At 41.3% G+C, this 19,974-nt stretch overlaps 1 protein-coding gene across 14 annotated transcripts in view; it reads left to right on the forward strand.

Moving 5' to 3' along the window:
* The window catches only part of GRIP1 (glutamate receptor interacting protein 1), a 690,600-nt gene that overhangs the window by 622,823 nt on the left and 47,803 nt on the right, over window positions 1-19,974 (forward strand). For all 14 annotated transcript variants that reach the window (XM_057741777.1, XM_057741778.1, XM_057741785.1 and 11 more), the window contains 3 exons: window positions 4,201-4,270; window positions 7,173-7,318; window positions 18,556-18,700. In XM_057741777.1, coding sequence (XP_057597760.1) covers window positions 4,201-4,270; window positions 7,173-7,318; window positions 18,556-18,700 — 361 coding nt within the window. The remainder of the gene's footprint in view (window positions 1-4,200; window positions 4,271-7,172; window positions 7,319-18,555; window positions 18,701-19,974) is intronic.

The following is a 19,974-nucleotide window of genomic DNA, read 5'->3' on the forward strand; positions in this document are numbered from 1 at the left end:
CTGTACTCACTGCTCCATTTCAAATCAAATAACTAGTTTTACTTGCCAGGTAGTATATATATACATGTATCTATGTGTGTGTATGTGTATATGCATATATGGTTACAATGAAAGTAAAACTGAATGATTGTATGAGTCTGTGTGTGTGTGTGTGTGTGTGTGTGTGTGTTGTGTGTGTGTGTGTCTCTGCTTCTCCAGTATAGTTTGGACAGTTTTTCAGGCCCTTTGAGCGGAGTATCTTAACTAGCAGAGTATGTTCCATGACCAGCTAGACATTATAGAATATTCTTGGAATGATTCACATTTAATTATCTTCACACTTCAGAAGATTTCACCTGTCTTCAGATACAGAAAAAGTGTTTTAAACAAAAGATAGGGACTGTCATTTTCTCCCTCTTCCAACAACGGTTTGAGAAGAAAAGAATCCACATTCACTGTGAGAACCCGTTTCTGACAGTGACGGATGACCAGCGATTTTAAAACTTTGTGAGTCAAAAGATGCTAGCTTGAACACACGTATGTAGCCTGCTCCTATCCCATACCCCCGTTTTAAAACGACAGTGTGAGATTTTTCAAGAGGCAAAAACCTCGTAAAGGGGAGAGGAAAAGAAAAATAGATAATAGCAACCAAATTTGGAAGTGGCAAAGAGGATGGAGAAAGATTAATTTAAAGAAGCAGAGGGGAAAGCTGCCCATGAACCTGATGTGCATCCCAGACTCCCAAACTCGGCAAATGGGGGGCTGAGGCTCCATCTAAAGGAGAGAGGGGGAACGTGCATCCAGGGGTGCTGGATAATCATCGTGATAACCACTTGCGTCGTGTATCCTGTGTGCGCTGCTCCAGTCACTTTACGTATAAAACCTCAATCCTTACAGCAACAGCTGTGCGAGAGAAGCACTGTCATTCTTCATCAGCACGTCGCAGACCAGGAAAGTAAGGTGCGTGAACGCAGTGGGCTCAGGCACACACAGCAGGGTTTTGACCCCAAGTATTCTGGCTGCCAAATCCTGCCTCTTCATCACTGTACCATATTGCCTCTCTAATCTTTAAAAGAAGCTGTACATCTGTATGAAATCTACTACTTTTTTGGGGGGGAGGGGTTGTGGTTTTTTGTTTTGTTTTGTATTTTCATTTTTTTTTTTAGATAAAATACACACTGTCCTACATATTTCTATTTTCCCTTAATAATTGAGGTGATTGCATCAGTACAGTGTAGATTGGCATGGTTTTTGTTTGTTTGGTTTTCTGTTTTCTTTTGTTTTTTAATTTATTTTCTTTATTTTTTTGGCTGCGTCAGGTCTTACTTGTGGCATGGGCTCTTCTTTGTGGCACTCAGGCTTCTCTATAGTTGTGGTGCAGGGGTCTTTCTCTAGTTGTGGCATGTGGGTTTTCTCTCTCTAGTTGTGGTGCTCAGGCTTCAGGATGCGTGGGCTCTGTAGTTTGTGGCATGCGGGCTCTCTCGCCAAGGCATGAGAGCTCAGTAGTTGTGGCACGCAGGCTTAGTTGCCCCATTGACACGTGGGATCTTAGTTCCCCGACCAGGGATCGAACCCTCATCTCCTGCATTGGAAGGCAGATTCTTTACCACTGGATGACCAGGGAAGTCCCAAAATCTACTACTTTTTAAATGTTGGCAATTAATTTTTTAAAGCACTACAAGTCAAGCAAAGCATGCTTGGTTTGTGACTTCCTCAGAGAAGAATCAAAACGTGGTGCTAGATCTATTCACAATAGCCAAGACATGGAAACAACTTAAACGTCCATCAGCAAATGAATGGTTAAAGAAGATGTGGTATAGATACAATGGAATACTACTCGGCCATAAAGAAGAATGAAATAATGTCATTTGCAGCAACGTGGATGAACCTAGAGATGATCATATTAAATGAAGCAAGTAAGAAAGAGAAAGACAAATAACATATAATATCACTTATGGATCTAAAATATGACACGAATGCACTTATTTATGAAACAGAAACAGACTCACAAATATAGAGAACAGACTTGTGGTTGCCAAGGGGAAGGGGAGTGGGGGAGGGAGGGAGTGGGAGGTTGGGGTTAGCACATGTAAACTATTATGTATAGAATGGATAAACAACAAGGTCCTACTGTATAGCACAGGGAACTATATTCAATATCCTATGATAAACCATAATGGAAAAGAATATAAAGAAAAAATGTAATATATATGTATGTATAAGTGAATCACTTTGCTATAGAGCAGAAATTAACACAACATTGTTAAACAATTATATGTCAATTAAAAAAAATTTAAAAGAAAAATAAAATAAAACATGATGCCAGCATGTGCAAACCATGACTGATCCCTCAAAGCCCCAAAGGCCTGGCCACATTTAACGTGCCTGGTAAGCATGGTAGTGACAGTGTCAGCAGCTTATACAGATTTGGACCCACATCTGGGCTCAGCTTCATCACTCCTGTGGGCATGCACGCTGGTGAACCTTTCAAACCTCAAGTTTGGACTTGATTAAAGGAGAAAGAAAAGAATGGTAGTAAACATGAAATGGGCACCATACATGTCTGTAGACCACTAGACGTTTCAAACCTCTCTGCAAAGCTGTGTGGGTTTGTCCAGAGGTCACAGTGTTATTTTACTCTCTTACAAGGATGACAGAGATGGGTTTGATGTACTTCGTTGCCTATACTATTGTTTTGTTTTAGTCCATTTCAGTGGAACATGTAGTTTTTAAAAAACCAAGGGAAATGAGTGCTCTGTGATGGTTACTAAAGCTTAGAAAAATATTGGGTCAATTCATTGGCAGATGCTAGGAAAGTCGTATTTGCTGGTCATAACAAAGTTTTTGTTTTTGTACCCTATGCCCAGAACAATTTGCTGTTCTGAAATATAACATGAGTAAAACTGCTGGATGTTTCTATTTCTCTGGTGGAATTATATCAAATCATTGAGTGGAGGTTTAAATTATGAATTAATTATAGTGAACAGAATGTTTTGCATTCTTTGCTGGAAGCTAAGAATAATGATTGGATGAAGTCCCATTAACATTTACTGTGGACTAACTCAGACAGTGGGTAAGGTATTGGTATATGTGTTTGCTTTTTCTTTCAATGATGTGTTGAGATATTAAACCATCTGTTCTTGTGCATAAACGTTTTCCAGGGATTTAGATGGGAGTATGGAATATGATACGGTTCTATGATTATTGTGGGGTGATCAGACTGTTCATAATAAAATCTTACTTTAGGGGCCTTTTAATGATCCTTGAAAAGAAATCACTGCAGGCTTCAGGTTGGCAAAAACGTGTCCTCTTGGAGGCAAATGGTTATTTACAAACGTTGGTATGGTTCATTTTAATTACTGAACTCCTAAATTAAATGTAAACTTTCTAGGTCAAGATGATATTTTTGTACTTATATGGACTATAGTTCATTTTCAGGATTAATTCTAAGTAGACTCATTCCTAATTGCTTTTAATTATTTCATTATCGCCAAATGGAAATATTCCTAAGAAAAGTTATAAAGCCCAGAACTGACCCCTGTGCAGGATGATGGTTTTAAACTCAATAAAAGTTACATGTACATGTTTAGAATATAAATGTATATAAAAATATAAATAAATAGCATCAGTCACATTCCTGAACATTTCAAAGCATTCTAGGTATGAATTTGTGAGCAGAATTTTAAGATTTGTAGTCTATCTAGCAAAAGATTTCCTTCTAGGAAAAAAAAAAAGAATTTTACATCAGATTCACATCCACTTTCCCACCCAGTGCATTTGAAGGGTCCCGTGAAGAGCGGTGTCTCCTCACTGGTGAGAAGTGAGAGAAGGGATGGGAGGGAGGGTCACATGTAAGTACCACTAAGGGGAGCCCCTAATTGCTTGTAATACTCTCCTGTTGGACTATTCACCCTTCACCTCCCTCTCTTGAGAATCACAGATTGAAATCGTTTTAAACCTGATGGGCAACTTTCCAATTACTTTCTCCAACTGCAAATTTAAAATAATTTTGCTTCAGTTTTCAAATTTGTAAGTACTTTAACACAGACATACTTTTATATCAAGAAGGGGTAATATGTGCATTTTTAAATTCATTTGCTGATTATCTTTGCTTTGCATACAAACTGTACTTGCATTAACAGTTGCTATGAAATGAGACCTGTACGGTAGTAAGTGAATTGTGGATATAAAGATGTGACTCTTCTATCCTCATTATCACAGCACCGTCCAGTAGAAAACCGGGAGACCCCCTGGTCATATCAGATATCAAGAAAGGCAGTGTGGCACACAGGTAAGAAAGATGGATTTACTCATTCATTCCAAAGTATTGCTTATTTACAGCGGAGGTGACCTCTTCCACATCCAAGACAACCTTGCTGATGGATCATGGTATTCCCTATATTTTCCAGGCAGCCACTATCATTCAATCATATTTGACATCCCTAAAGTCAGTGGCTATGTAGCGCTCTCCCCTGGTGTCAGTTTATTTCTGCACCCAGTGCAGACAACAGTCACCTAAAAATGAGTCCAGCATAGCCTCTCCTTCACTGATCATCTTCCATCCTTAATTTTTCCAGCTAAAAAACTGAAAGTGGCCCCAATTTTGAGAGTCACCCCACAAGAAGATAACAGCTTTGGGGAGAGTTTCGCTAGGTGCCAGAATGTCCTCCCTAGTCAAGCTGGGTCTTTTAGCCTTAAACAATATTTATGTCTCCTGTTTGGTCCATAGACCATGAAAATTAGGCAAACTTTCAGTTTCACAAATCAAAAGTTTGTTGTTGTTGTTGTTGTTGTTGTTGTGGCCTGTGGGCTCCAGGGTACCTAGGCTCTGTAGTTTGTAGGTGCGCGAGCTTAGTTGCCCCGAGGCATGTGGGAATCTTAGTTCCTCAACCAGGGATCAAACCCACATCCCCTACATTGCAGGATGGATTCTTTACCACTGGATCACCAGGGAAGTCCCCCAAAATATTTTTAAGTGATTAGGAATATTGATGTGACTTAACTTTCTTTTTATTTACAAAGGTGAGTCAAAAATTATCCACACTCCGGTTATATTAAAACTTCTGTTGCCCACACTGTCTTATCAGTGCTTTCCATTCAAGGCTACTGTCTCCCCAGTCACTGCTGTGCAGGTGTGAACGTGTTACATCAGTTCATTTGTAACTGCGGTGTGAGCAAAAATGGATGCCCCACTTGTGATTTGCACGAAAGAAGAGCAGCGTGCAGTGATTCGTTTTTTGTGGTCTGAGGGTTTACCTGGTACCATTATTTATCAAAGACTGCTCAGTATGGAAAAAGTGTTTTGTCACAAAGAAGTGTATATGAATGGATAGAGAAATTCAAGGAAGGTCGCACAAGTGTTTGCTATCAAGAGGGAGCCAATTCACTTCTGATGAAGAAGTGAAGAGAGTAGTGCATTCGTGGCTCGCAGCTCAGCCTAAAACATTTTTAATGAGGGAATACGAAAACTTGTTGACAGATGGACAAAGTGTATTGAAAAGCAAGGAGATTCGAAAAATGATGTATTTGTCTTTTCCAAAAGTTAATTAAAATAAATGCTACAGCCAGAAAGCAGATAATTTTTGACTTACTCTCATATTTATTTGTTTATTTGGCTGCACCGGGTCTTAGTTGCAGCGTGCAGGATCTAGTTCCCTGACCCGAGATCAAACCCAGGCCCCGTGTATTGGGAGCATGAAGTCTTAACCGCTGGACCACCAAGGAAGTCCCCTGTTATCTTTCTTTTTATTTTCCAATTAAAGGACTTAAAAAATCCCACCTATTATCAAAGAAATATCTTAACACTCCAAAAGTAGGAAGGATATTGTGTGAGTTTAGGTGACAAGGAGACTCATAAACAGCGTGCATCCAACAAGACTGAAGTTTATCTCTCATACAGCAGTTGGGAGGTAGGCAGGCAACACAGGGCTAGAGAAGCAGCTCTACCATCCTCTCCAGCTTCTCCAGTCATTGTGATTTTCCAACCATAGAGGGGAGGCAGGGGTGGTGCCAAGAGAGTCTGGGGTTTGCATCTTTAGGGGATGACCCAGAAGAAGGAAGGGGAGAATGGATGCTGGGAAGCAGTTAGCAAGCTCGGTCACAGGCATAAGCATAAAGGATGCTTCTTACCAAAACATACGTTTCCTGGGACTTCCCTGGTGGCGCAATAGTTAAGAATCCACCTGCCAATACAGGGGACACAGGTTCGAGCCCTGGTCCGGGAAGATCCCACGTACCTCACAGTAACTAAAGCCCATGTGCCACAACTACTGAGCCTGCACTCTAGAGCCCGAGAGCCACAATTACTGAAGTCCGTGTGCCTAGAGCCCATGCTCGGCAACAAGAGAAGCCACCACACTGAGAAGCCCACGCACTGCAACAAAGGGCAGCCCCCGCTCACCACAACTAGAGAAAGCCAGAGAGCAGCAGCAAAGACCCAATGCAGCCAAAAATAAAATAAAATAAATACATTTATAAGAAAAAAAAAATAACCTTCCTTACAAATGTGTGTGCATATACATATAGAAGCACCTGCAAGTACATATACATTTTTAATGTTTTTCTCATTTCGTGATAGACCTTTAAAAACTTTCAAGACCTGCAGCAGTCCATAACCAGTATTAGACTCAATGGCCACTTTCCAGATAGGTAGCATCCAATTCACGTTTTCTCCCTACTGCAGCCACAGCGAGTTCTCTGGTGCAAGTAGAAATGGCAGACACACCAACACTCAGATCTCCCCTAAGTCCATCCCACCTTGACTCCCCTCACTCCCTGTACCCCCTCCTACTACCTGGACAGCCAAGGACCAAAAGTGGTACAACAGTGTGGAGAAGCATAAGGACACCTGGGCTGTATAAACCTGGGCCCATTCCCCCCTGCCCCCCACCCCCACCCCCACCCCCATTCCTGGAAACCTTAGAATTCCTCACTGATGCTTACATGGTTATCCTGGTCTAATTGAAGAAAGCAGAAGAAAAATGTTTTTTAATACTCTGCTATTGAATGTCACGGCAGCCATCCAAAATAAGACTGGGGGAAAGGGGATTTGTCAATAAAATGCAGTTTTTGAAAGTTGAAGAATCTTATTTCCTCTAATCTTATTTCCTATGCTACTTTATGCTAAATGCCTCTCACATGGTGTGATTAAGTGCTCATCATTAATCATGCATTTGCAATGCCTTTACTAACAGAACTGGAACCCTGGAACTTGGGGATAAATTACTCGCCATAGATAACATCCGGCTGGACAACTGTTCCATGGAAGATGCAGTTCAGATCCTCCAGCAGTGTGAAGACCTGGTGAAGCTCAAAATCCGCAAAGATGAAGATAATTCAGGTATCGATAACCTCCTTAGTTAAGACTGGTTTCTCTAACTGCCCATCTGTCACCAAAGATATTAGATCTTGGTGTTTTACATACAACAGCTGGCTAGTGACATTGCAGCAGTGTTTTCTGTAGTTAAGTGGTCTTTAAATTGGGTGTTGAGAGTGTAGTATGAATTTTAAGTAATGTTGCTTTAAAATGATATAATTAAGATATTTTCATTATGTAAACATTACCGCTGTATTAAAATAACTTTTAAAGATGAAAACTAAATCATCACCTCATACCACCATAATACAATAGAACTAGTCATTTTCTAGTTGATATTATATTATGTAATTATAACCACAGTGCATTTTCTATTTTTTACTTAGCTTTATAAACATGTTACCATTTTACAGACCCCAATGGCTATCATTTTAATTTATTGTCTGTAATCTATTCACCATTCTTTTCTTCTTACTTAGATTGCTCCCAGTTGTTTCATTACTGTAGGTGGCACAGTAATGGATATTTTTATGCGCGGATATCTTTATTCAACTTTTCTTCTTTTGAATTATTTCCTTAGGAAATATTCCTAAAGCAGGATGGCAGAGTCAAAATAAAAAAGGGAATTTTTATGATTCCTGATGAGTCTTATACCATGCTGCTTTCTTAAAGGGCTATATCCATTTTTAGTGCTTCCAGTACTGTGTGAATACAGGAGAGCAGTTCATTAGAACCCATTTCCTGAGCACTAACCTCAGGTAGGGCCTGAGACTATCATTTCTAGCGAACTTCATCCTGATGCTGCTGTGAGCCAAGACCCAGCAATCGGAGCAGCCCCGCGGCAGTCGCCCTTCTATCTGATTTTGATAAGAACCCAAGCTAACTGAAATAAGTTCATGAACTGAAAGAGTCAACTAATGTGGGGATTTATAGAAAGTGACATATATCTACCACATAGGCATTAAACATTTAATTTAAAAATTTACCAGTCTTAGGGCCGAAGCCAACACTTTCTGATTGTAGTTACAAGTCTTTTGACTTGTTTGCCTGAGTCATACCCATAATATACAGTTTATGATTTCCTGGTTTGGTTTTTTTGTTTGTTTGTTTTTTGTTTTGGTGTTGTTTTGCTTTAATGCAGTGAGAATTTAAAGAATGTAAAGCAATCTGAATGCTTACTGCATCTAGATTTGTATTTCCCCAATGTTTTCAAGCTTTTCCTCTATGTAATTAACTGCTGATTTTGCCTAATAATCTCCCTTATTGAATCTTTCCAAAGCATTTGATTTTTTTCATAGATCTAGTATAGTCATATTTCATAGGTTATATGAGTCATTGAATTACATAGATACAATAACAAGTAAAACTGGCATAAACAGGCTTGGGAATAAACATAATTGACTAAATTTTTAAGCTTTTGACTCAATCAGTAGCAGAAACAGAGCTGCACAGGGTACTACAGAGGGAAACCTATTATTCTAGAGCATTCAGTGGCATTGGTCAGTATATTTTACAAAGAGGATGGAGAGTTACAATTAATCAATTAAATTGATTAAAGGGAGATTGGTTAAGAGAATTTCTACTGAATATTACTTCATCCTAACCAATAATGAGCAATTGTCAATCTCCCGGAATCTCCTGGAATCTAATCTTCTAGATCCGGAGTTTGTGGTCATGTCAGGCCACGTGTTTATGATTCCTGTTCAAAGTCAAAACAAGTTGGTAGTTACATCCATCAGTTCAGCTGGTAAGGATGATTATATCCAAATACCTTTTATAATAACCATTTAAAAGTATGCATAGATTCCTACTAGCTGTTTTCTAAGCAACTGATTTTCCGCACCATTTGCATTTCTCTCTAACAAGCATGCCTCAATGGCACTTTCTTTGGGGGATTTATTTAAAAAGAAGGATAAAACCTCCAGCATCAGGCAGAGTTCTGTCCTAGTGAAGAGGCAAAGCCCTGTGGAGAAACCCATTTTGCATGATTTGCCAAGCTAAGCAGATCTCAGCTACCTTCCTTGCAGAGTGAAGAAGCCAAGCCAGAGATGAATATGTATGGTGTTTGTGGTTGGAGATGTTCCCAGTTCCAAAGCCAGGCTGTGCAGACACACTGAGAGGAGTTTCAGAAACAACAACTGAGCACTTGGAGAGCCAGATCTTACTTTCAGTTGCTTCTTTCCTTCGGCTCACTTTTTCCCCCTCTAGACGATCATGCTTGTTCCTTTTTTTTTTTTTTTTTAAATTTTTAAGAGGTCTAATTTCTAAAATCCTAAATCCTTCTATTGAAAACTATGCACCTACCCAAAATAAGACTGTACGTATAGGTGCGAGAGACAAACCAGATTTTCTCAAGTTGACATGCTAAAATATATACCCACTTAGACATATTTTTATAACAGACCACTATTTGAAAATTATCATCTGATGATCGATTTGGAAGAATTTGAGTGTTTCTATATCCTCTTACCCCATGAGAATACAAGTATAATTTGAGTAACTGAATTCTTTTTTATTCAGAGCAAAGAAAGGGAAGGGGATCATTCAGAATGTAAAACCTGGATATAGACTAGTTCAAGGCCAACTATGTAGAATAGAGAGCACACACTTTTAAATCAGACCTGTGTTTAAAGTCCAGCTCTACCACATTTGAGCTGCGTGAGTTTGGGCAAGTTACTTAACCTTCCTGAGATTGAGTCCATTTTCAGTAACGTGCAGAAAATAATACCCATCTCAGGGAGCTGTTGTAGCTTGTTGAGAGAGATTTACTGGCACAGTCAGTATTCAGTAACTGGGGTCTGTTTTTATTATTATTGCATCCTGAAATGCCTTTCCCCACATCAGGTCTGATCCTTGGTCAAGATATAAGTGAGAGGGAAATAAGCATTACTCATGACAACAGTCACTGAGTTTGGAAGTCTGATGTTGTGCTTAATCTGAAATTAAGCTGGTGGTTTGCGTTGTTGTCATCCTTTGTCTCAGTATTTTAGAATGGTAATATTCACTATATATTCTTCACTCCCTAAAATATTGCCTGTACTGATATTGGACTTTCTGTACCAGGAGACTTGAAGGAGTCTTCCAGCTCTTTCCTTAAGTGTCTGCTCCCCTCCATCCTTGGTTCTCTCATCAGTTACAGAAAGTTTATAACTGTATTTGATATAACTTGGTTTCCTAAGCTAGTAATACTGCAATTGAGTTTAACAGATATTGCTTCAAGCTATAAGCCTGTCTTCCAGCTGCACGAATTTCATTTTCTGCCTTGTACTTTACCCGAGGAGATGGTAGAACTCTTTATTCTCAAATGTTGTTAAAGTCTTTGTTTTTCATTCCGTTATGCCATCAGCATTTATTTAGTGTCTGTAAGGTACTAGGGACTGCCAGTTCTTAGGTTAAAAAGGACACAATCTCTGCCCTTAAATCAGTCAGCACATTATTGGAGAAACAGAAGAAAATAATTAACAGTATGATGAATGTTCTAGGTGTGTGCCCAGAATGTTACGAGACTGTGAAGGAACCCATTAGAGACTGGGGAGCTCAAGGAAATGCTTCTAACAACCTTGGTCTTGAAAGTATTTGGGAGGTGGTGTTAAAATTAACCAGAGGAAGAGTATGAGCCAGAGGAAGTCAGAGAGCCTGGCACATCCTAGTAGCAGATACAGCTGAAGCTAGAAGTTTGTGTCAGGACTCAGTAGTAGAGGGAGAGTGGATGGATACACTGAAGTCAGATCACTATGATCCTTCTAAAATATGTTAAGAAATTTGAACTTTATCCCAGAGCCAGTGGGGAGCCATTCAAAGATAAAAAGCAGGGGAACAAGGCCATAGTATTTGGTCACTGACCACTGGTTGTAATCACTGACTGATGTATGGAAGAGGCATTCAAGAGAGTCTGCATCAACTCTGTTTCTAGCCCCGGCGGGGGAAGCAGTGTGATGAAATGACTGAGAGCATTAGACTGACTTCACAGCTGACAAGCTGGGAAACCTAGGAAGATGAACTTCTCTGGGCATCAGTGTCGTCACCCACAATGTCCATCGAATGCCTCCTCCTCCAGGTTTAAGGATCAAAGGAGGTGATTTATCAATATTTAAGCACTCAGCGATCATGAATGGCACCACGTAAGGTCCAATGAATGCAAACTATCAAGAGCCATTACTAGGATCCTTTTAAAATAAATTTTAGCTTTATCTTACTATGGCCAAATCTTTCAGAACACAAGATTGTAGGGAAACACCCCCCCCCCGCCCCCGCATATTCAGTGGCTAGTCTGCCTAGAGGAGCTTTTGCATTTGTCTCTTTCATTACGGAGGGAACAGAAATCAAGTAGAGCCAATCAGTGCTTGTCTGGGTCCAAGCCTCCAGAACAACGGCTGTTACCTAATCCCCAGGCCCTCAAAGATGCAAATAAGATCTATTGCCCTGAAATAAGATCTGTTTGCCTTGACTGCATCTAGATCCAACGTAGATGAAGAAGTGAGAGTTTGAAGCTCTGAGAAGGAGCCCTGAAGCTAAACTGTAGAGAACTGGGAGGGATTGTGGGAAGAAATATATGGAAGCTTCCAAATCTGTCCCACATAATTTTGAAGGGTCTGCTTTGTATCACTGCCTTTGTGTCAGTCAAATATATAGACGCTAATGATTTCTTTCTTGATTTAGAGCAACTCACTTCTAATACGTAGCATGTTCACAGAGACTAAAAATTCAGAATTTTCACTTCAGTGGCTCTAATCTGCATAGAGAAACATTTCCAGGCTGCAACTTGTTCCATCTGGAGCAAATTACCTTTTCACATTTTCAGATAGAGTCTTATGCAAATATAGCCTTCGTACCAGTTAAATCTGCCCTTCAAAGATTTGGGCTTTCTTTTCTTTTCTTTTCTTTATTTTTCTCAGTTCATCAGTGTTAAGCCAGCTAAGTAATTTGCAGCAGCTTTTTTCTCCCTCAAATCTAGACTGAAGTAGCAGAAATGTCCCATCACAAACAACCAAGAATGATCCTGGCTATGCGAGGAGCAGTGGTAGGAGTTGTTGCGGCAAAAGGCTGGCTGCAAGAAGAAACTCTGATAGATGTTTTTTTTAAGTACTCTTCCCTCTTTTCTGCTTTGTCTCAAAGTAGTAATGATTTTCAAACTCAAGTCAGCATCACCATCACCCAGAGGGCTTGTTAAAACACTGGTGACTGGGCCCTCCTCCAGAGTTTCAGATTCCTACAGGTCTGGGATAAGTTGAGAATTGGTATTTTCTAACAAGTTCTCCGATAACAGTGAAATTTCTGGTCCCAGAACTTGGAGAAGCACTGTCACAAGGCAGCCTAATTTGGAGACTTATAAATGATCACTTACGTAAAGAAACTCAAATTCTACTCTTAAACACTCAACAACTCCTTGGAACATTATTTTGATAAGGCCAAGTCACATGACCACACCACAGTAAGGCAGCTGTAGAGGGCATTATTCTAAGTGGTTCATTTTCTCAGGTCTGTCCACCTCCGAGAAATGTGGCCATACTCTGTGACATGAAGCCACACTCTTTGAAATGAATTCCATCACTTTTGGTTGAAGTGAACTTTGATTGACCTGTACATCTCTGCACTCCAGAGACCCTCTCCCAAATCCAAGCCTCCTATTCGGCCACAGAAGCAGCTGCCATTGTGGATTCAAGCCAGACAGTGTTCATTTTGTTAAACAGGCGGCACTCGAGAAGCCCGAAAATAACATTGCAGATAAGTAATGCTGCAATTTTGCATCTGTTCCGTGGTCCCATTAATTTCCTTAACTAGAGCCAAGCAGAACAAACAAGTTGGCTAGCCCCCTTTCATGTCTTTCGCTAATAGTGGTAAACCTTCTGTTGTGATATAGAAGCTGTTTATAATATCATTAACATCTGTTTAGGCTCACTTTGCAACCTCCTGGTGATCCTGCACTTCTTCCGTCTCAGAAAGTTTCTGTTCTGGTTCAACACTCCAGTTGCTCCTTTCTAAGCTGGAGCAGCCTCAAGGAGAGAGCGTCTTGGAGTGCTTCCACCTCCAAAATGGTCTGAGCCTAAATGGCAGTTATCACCTTCCTCCCAAGCTGCAGGGCCTTACAGCTGCCAGTTGGGCCGACGCCCGAGAAGGCAGATGGATTTGGAAGTGCAGTCTGCAGCTAACTCGGCCGGCCCAGGCTTTATTCTCACTTTTTGAATGAGCCTGATTGGGTTTGCATCACCTTGGAGAAGGAAACTAGACCTTGGAGTAGCCGAAAGGGTGATGCCGACTTTAAAAAATGCACAACGTGAGAGCTGCGAGTTAAGTTTTATTTGGGGCCAAATGAGGACTACAGCCCGGGAGACAGCATTTCAGATAGCTCAGAGAAACTGCTCCAGAGAGATAGCAGAGAAGGTCAGTGTATATGTGATTTTGGTGAAGGGGAAGTCCATGCAGTCAAGCACATATTTTTTAGCAGAAGGTTTCTGCTAGTCACAAGGAGCTGTCATCACCGTGAAGGATTTTAGTGTTTTTCTAGATATGAGGAAGTACAAGAATTGGGCTCATGGAATCGGCTCCTGAAAATATCTAAGTATCTGAAGACCTGTTCTGCCAGTTTTTCCCAGAGCACAGAGGGCCGCATGTCAGCTCTCCACCCTGAACTCCTCCGGGGGTGTTGACATTCAGCAGCTGCAGCAACTCATGCCAGTTGTAGGTGACAGTGACTCACAAAGCTAGGAACCAGTGACTGCCTGCTAATAGGTATTTGTCCTTTTGCTCATTTGTTTAGGCATTTAGTGGCATCTCCGTGGTGCCAGGCATAGTTGTAGGCTCTGGGCACGCGAAGATAAAAATCTTAATTTTCAAGGTGATCCTGTTCTAATTAAGGAGACACATAGTCAATTAAAATGTAGTGCAAAAAGCATATACGAGGCTGTGCATTCCCAATGGGGATGAAAACTGGTTCTCAGATATAAGGGAAAAGAATCTGAAAAAGATAGATTTATACGTATATATAACTGAATCACTTTGCTGTACACCTGAAACTAATACAACATTGTAAATCAACTATACTTCAATTAAAAAAAAAATTCTGGTTCTCAAGGAGCAAAGAATCTTAGATATTATATGACAGTGGTTTGTGACCCTCCAAAGCTCAACCCTACCCAACTGAATCTTATTCCCTTGTATTTAATTTCTCTCATTAGGGAGAATTTAAATTTAATTTTTCTCCTTGATGGGAGGAAAAGAGGCAATAATCTTTATAAAAGAAGTTGAGAAACAGTAGAAGAATACACAAGAGCTGTAGGATCTGATAGGAAAGGTCTCTAGTCTCAGTTGGGGAGCCAGGTAGGCTTCCGGAAAGATCTGAGCCAAGTTCTAAAGTAAGAGTAGAAATTCTCCAGGGGAAGAAAGATGTTCACGTCCAGGGAGTAACATGTGCAAGGTTAAAGATGTGAGAAAAGTGTTTTTAAATGGATCACAGGTGGTTCAGTGGGAAGAGAATTAGATTGGGTTGGGATGGGAAAGGATGGGAGACAGAGGCTCCAGCCCCGTTCATGCTAAGGGGCTGTGCTTTATTCTTCAGGAATCTGGGAACTAATGGAAATCTTCAAGGAAGAGAGTAACGTATTCAGATTTATGCTTTCAAAATATTCTGGGAAGAAAGAGGAGAAATTCAGTGTTGGCAGGACTGGTGAAAAGAGATGTGCGGGAGAAGGAGAAAGGCTGGAGTCCAAGTAGGAAAACAATTTAGGAAGAGACCATTGCCATGAACGAGTGGGCAGAGCTGAGATGGGGCCTCCTCAAGAACACATGGCAGTAGGATGCTCTGGGAACCCTGCCTGGTGGGCAGATGGGTCATAGGGCCTGGACGAGACAGTGTACAGGCAGCCACCACCATCATCAGCTAAGAGAATATGGAAGCCAGACTAATTAAATGTCTCTTTACTCCAGGCATCCACATAGGGTTTTCTAAGGGAATTAATATTTTTTCTTTTTAAGAAATTACTATGAAAATATATTTAAAAATAGAGAAAGATGGTGTAATGAACCAACATACATCACATAGCATCAACAGTTATTAACTTAGAATCGATCAGGCTTCAAATCTACTCCCACCCTAATTTCCCCACCCCACCCACACAATGAATTATTTTGAAGAAATTCCAGACATCATATCATTGCATCTTGCAAATGTTATTAATGTATCCCTAAGAGTACTCTTATAAAAGACTTTTTAAATGCATAACTAAATATCATCACAATTTAAAATATTAGCAATAATTCTTAATCTCATCAAATATGTACTCAATGTTCCCATCTCCCTGATTTTCATATACATGGGTAGATAGATAGGTTTTGAAAAAACAGTTGGTTTGAATTAGAATCCAAAGAGATGTATTCATTGCTTTTGGTTGTAATGTCTCTTAAATTTACCAATTCTCATTTTTGTTTCCAAGTTCTTTATTTGCTGAAGAAATCAGAAATCAGCTACATTTTGTCATAATCCAAATGTAGCATCACTTCATTAATATCCTGCCATCTTCTTGATTTGCATCTCATCGCTATTTAAACTCATTGAGTCCCTTTTGTTACTGTGATTCCTCAGCTGCCTAATTTAAAATGTCCCTACATAAAGTGGCCTGAAGCTGATGTTTGTCATCTTAATGATGCAAGTTGCAAAACTGTCCAGAAATAACACAGGACACTCACTCTGGGTTTCTTGAAGAATGAGCTAGCTGGAACCAATTTCTCTCCCTTCTCCTGTTGTGTGGGACAGCACCCCAGCTCACCTTTCTATGGGCCAGTGGTGGTTTTCATCTGGACTGAAGTTTCAACTGAAACCTCCCACAGGTTCCCGGGTCCTGGGCAGCTGGGTTCCACATACTTAGTAACTGCCATTTCCCACAGCTGATGGCCGCATCCAGAATGCTTGGTGCCCGTTGACAAGGCAGTGCTCACACTGGCCCTGTGAGCAGAAGGGCAGTAAAGGAGAAGGGTCTTCCCACTGACACACACACCCACGCTGAATGGCCCGCAGAGCGCCCAGCAGGAACTCACGTTGAACTATATCAAGGTTTACTAATCAAATGACTTACCTCGACTTTTGTACAGGATATAGCTGGTGGCACAGACTGCAAAATACGTGTAATCTCTCCAGTAACACACTATTCATTCACATCAAGGCCGGCTCTGACCAGTGATGATGTATCACACTGTAGGAAAAGTTAGACTTTTGACTCTCCCTCCGCTTTTGGCTACTCTGTATCCTGGTGCTTCTCTCAGCAGCTGCTTGGCAGCCCATCACCAGCCTGTGGACCACAACTAAAGTAGAACCCCGGGAGAAGTGTGTAAACCAGGACTTCCCTGGTGGTGCAGTGGTTAAGAATCCGCCTGCCAATGCAGGGCACATGGGTTCGATCCCTGGTCCGGGAAGATCCCACACACTGCAGAGCAAATAAGCCCATGTGCCACAACTGCTGAGCCCACGCACCGCAACTACTGAAGCCCACAGGCTCTAGGGCCCATGTGCCACAACTACTGAGCCCACACACCACAACTACTGAGCCCATGCACCGCAACTACTGAAGCCCACAGGCTCTAGGGCCCACGTGCCACAACTACTGAGCTTGCATGCTGCAACTACTGAAGCCCGAGCACCGAGAGCCCATGCTCCACAACAGGAGAAGCCACCACAATGAGAAGCCCGCACACCACAATGAAGAGTAGCCCCCTGATTGCCGCAGCTAGAGAAAGCCCACATGTAGCAACAAAGACCAAATGCAGCCAAAAATAAAATTTTTTTAAAAAGTGTGTAAACCATCAAACATAGCTCTTGAAGGCTTGATGTGGAGGATTCTCAGCTGCCAATATAAATTTGAGCCTAATGTTGAAGATGTTTCTACCCTAGGATGTTGACTTGAGCATTCCAGTGTGTGGTAGATGGTCTTTATTCTCTTTGTATGGAGCTTCTTTGGAGCAGATAGAGCACTGAGGAAGTGGAGGCGATGGGTACATTACAGAACTCCCAGTCTGTGGCTGGAAGTGAAGTAAGTGCTGGCAGGAAAGGACACATCGCTTTCTGCATTTCTCTATAGACCTTTCATTTTATATTCATTGTAATTCTTCATTGCACATACAGATAATTGAATTGTTAATTCAAGCTTTTCTATTCCTCCTTATTTTAGGGTCTCATATCATAAATGAACAGCTGCTCATTGCAGAACTGTGACTGTGTTACTGCTTCCCTAGGATACTGCCTGACTATAAAAGCTGACTATTTTATTAAAGTATCTACTGGACCATTTCATTGTATCCTTAGGTACAGCAATGAACAACTCCTTAACCATCCACAGCTCCTGGGCCCAAGGAATAAAACAAGAAATGCTCAAGAACTTTCAGCATGTCACAAACAAATAAAACCCTTTGAATTCTGAGACTTTGTATTTGCAACCTTGACACAGTTAAAACATCCAACCATGCTGAAGGTGTCCCATGACATTTTTCAAGCCAATGCTTCAGGCAGACCACACTCACAAATGTTTTCCTTCATACTAACATTAAATGGTGAAAATGAGCTCACGACAGTGTGGCAGCCTGGCATGTACTACTGAAATGTAACTCACGTGGCTCCTAGTCTCAACAACAACGTAGAGATAATTGTTCAAACCTCTGTTTTGATATGTGTATATTTGTAAGTGAGATTCACAGATGTGAATAAGATTCACATTTTAAGACACAGCGGAACGATAGGTAAGGGATTCCAGATTTCCAAGCCCCACTTAACCATGCATGTATTAAAGTTTGCTCCAAACATGAGTAAAATCAACTTTTCTATAGTGAGAGTTAGCTTGCTTGTAAAGCCTGAAAATGGGAATTGCGCAGCCCCTATCTCTTTGTTTACTGTTTGACTCTCTCCACCCATGTTGCCTCCTGAGCTGTGTGTTCCATCCACAGATACTTACGGCACACTCACAAAATGCTGGACAAGCACTGTGCTAGGCAGGGCGTCGTCTGAAGGGCCTGCAGTGCCAGCTGGGTAGCTCACTCACAGATTTAAAACATAAGTCGCTAGGCAGACAACCCCTTCTCTGACACCGATGACAGCTACATCCCTATGTTAGAATCTTATATCCTACTAAGGAAATGCTACTTGCCCAAATAATGATTTTCTGAGACATACTGCTTTGATGATGATGTTTGGAATTTCTTATTTTATGTATGACTATATGTGTCTTTTTACCCTGCTCCTTCCGAAGAAACCAATTATGACTCGTTGGCACTTATTGCAGATGAGCAAGAGAGTTCCGGAGCAATTATTTACACCGTGGAGCTGAAGCGCTACGGGGGGCCCCTTGGCATCACGATTTCAGGAACTGAGGAGCCGTTTGATCCTATAATCATTTCAAGCCTCACTAAAGGGGGATTAGCTGAAAGGTAACATTCAAAGCCACTGCTACCATTACCTGTGTCTGAAATGGGTTTCCTTCTTTACAGCCGCATAAAAACATGCTCCCCTCTCCTGCTTGGTTATCTGCTGACTTTTTCAACTCTGCACAAAGGATTGATTTTAGAGCTTGAGAAACTCTCGGGCAGAGCTCCAGCTTGATTTTGAGGGCATCTTATAGGCAGTAAAAAGTGTCCCCAGCTTAGCTTTTATACTGGTCTCCAGAAATGTATAAACCAATCACGATGGACTAGAGGTAAATTTATATTGTGTCCATTTTGAGAGGAGGAGACTAAAGTTCAGCGAGGTTAAAAGGCTTGTCCAATTCAATTCAGCAAACATTTTTTGAGCCTCTATTACCTGACAGATACCGGGCTTAGCTGCTGAGAGGATGACACAAGCTTCGTCTTCAAAGATTTCAGGAAACAGTGTGGTGACTTCATAATATCTTGAAATCTGGAATGCCCATTTGTTCCTTTGACAATTTGTTTCCATTGGCATGCACCCCACCCGACCTCCCACACCCATTATACTGTATTTCTTTGCAAGACATGTTGTGGGACATATTCCAAATCCCATGACCAGATCTGTCCTGCAGTAACCTAGCTCAGGAGTGCACACACGTTGTTCATACTGACACTTGAAGACAGTGGTTTGCAAAACAGAGATGTAGCATCACAGAATTTTGGAGCTGCAAGGTATCTTAGAAATCAGCTCATCCAACATCCTCATCTGTCAGATGAGGGCATTGAGCAGCTCAAAAAGGGCTGCCCTGTTGGAATTTTGTATTCGGATATTAACAGAGACACCTATGATATGGTACACTTCAGGTGTCCCCCTGTCCTAGGTTTCTCTGTTAGACGATGAGGAAAAGGTTAATACTGATCTGATTCAGCAACCTCCTGGTCAAGTGCTCTGTGGCTTACAGCATGGCTCTTTCATAAGCTGGAGACTTTTTTTTTTTTTTTTTGGCCGCATCGCCACACAGCTTGTAGGATCTTCGTTCCCTGACCAGGGATTGAACCCAGGCCACGTTAGTGAAAGCACCGAGCCCTAACCACTGGACTGCCAGGGAACTCCCTGGAGACTCTTCATGAAAGAAGGAATTGATCTCTTTTTTTTTAAGGATAAAAGATTCCCCGAGAGTACACGCATTGTAGACTTGTTAGGCAGCCCCTGGTAATCTGTGTGACCCAGTGTCACCTCCGTGGCCTCAGTTGCTGCCGCCCAGCAATGCTGCCCGCCCCCCACCCTGCAGCAAGCT

This window comes from Hippopotamus amphibius, chromosome 7, assembly GCF_030028045.1.
Source record: "Hippopotamus amphibius kiboko isolate mHipAmp2 chromosome 7, mHipAmp2.hap2, whole genome shotgun sequence".
In the NCBI taxonomy this organism is placed as follows: domain Eukaryota; kingdom Metazoa; phylum Chordata; class Mammalia; order Artiodactyla; family Hippopotamidae; genus Hippopotamus; species Hippopotamus amphibius.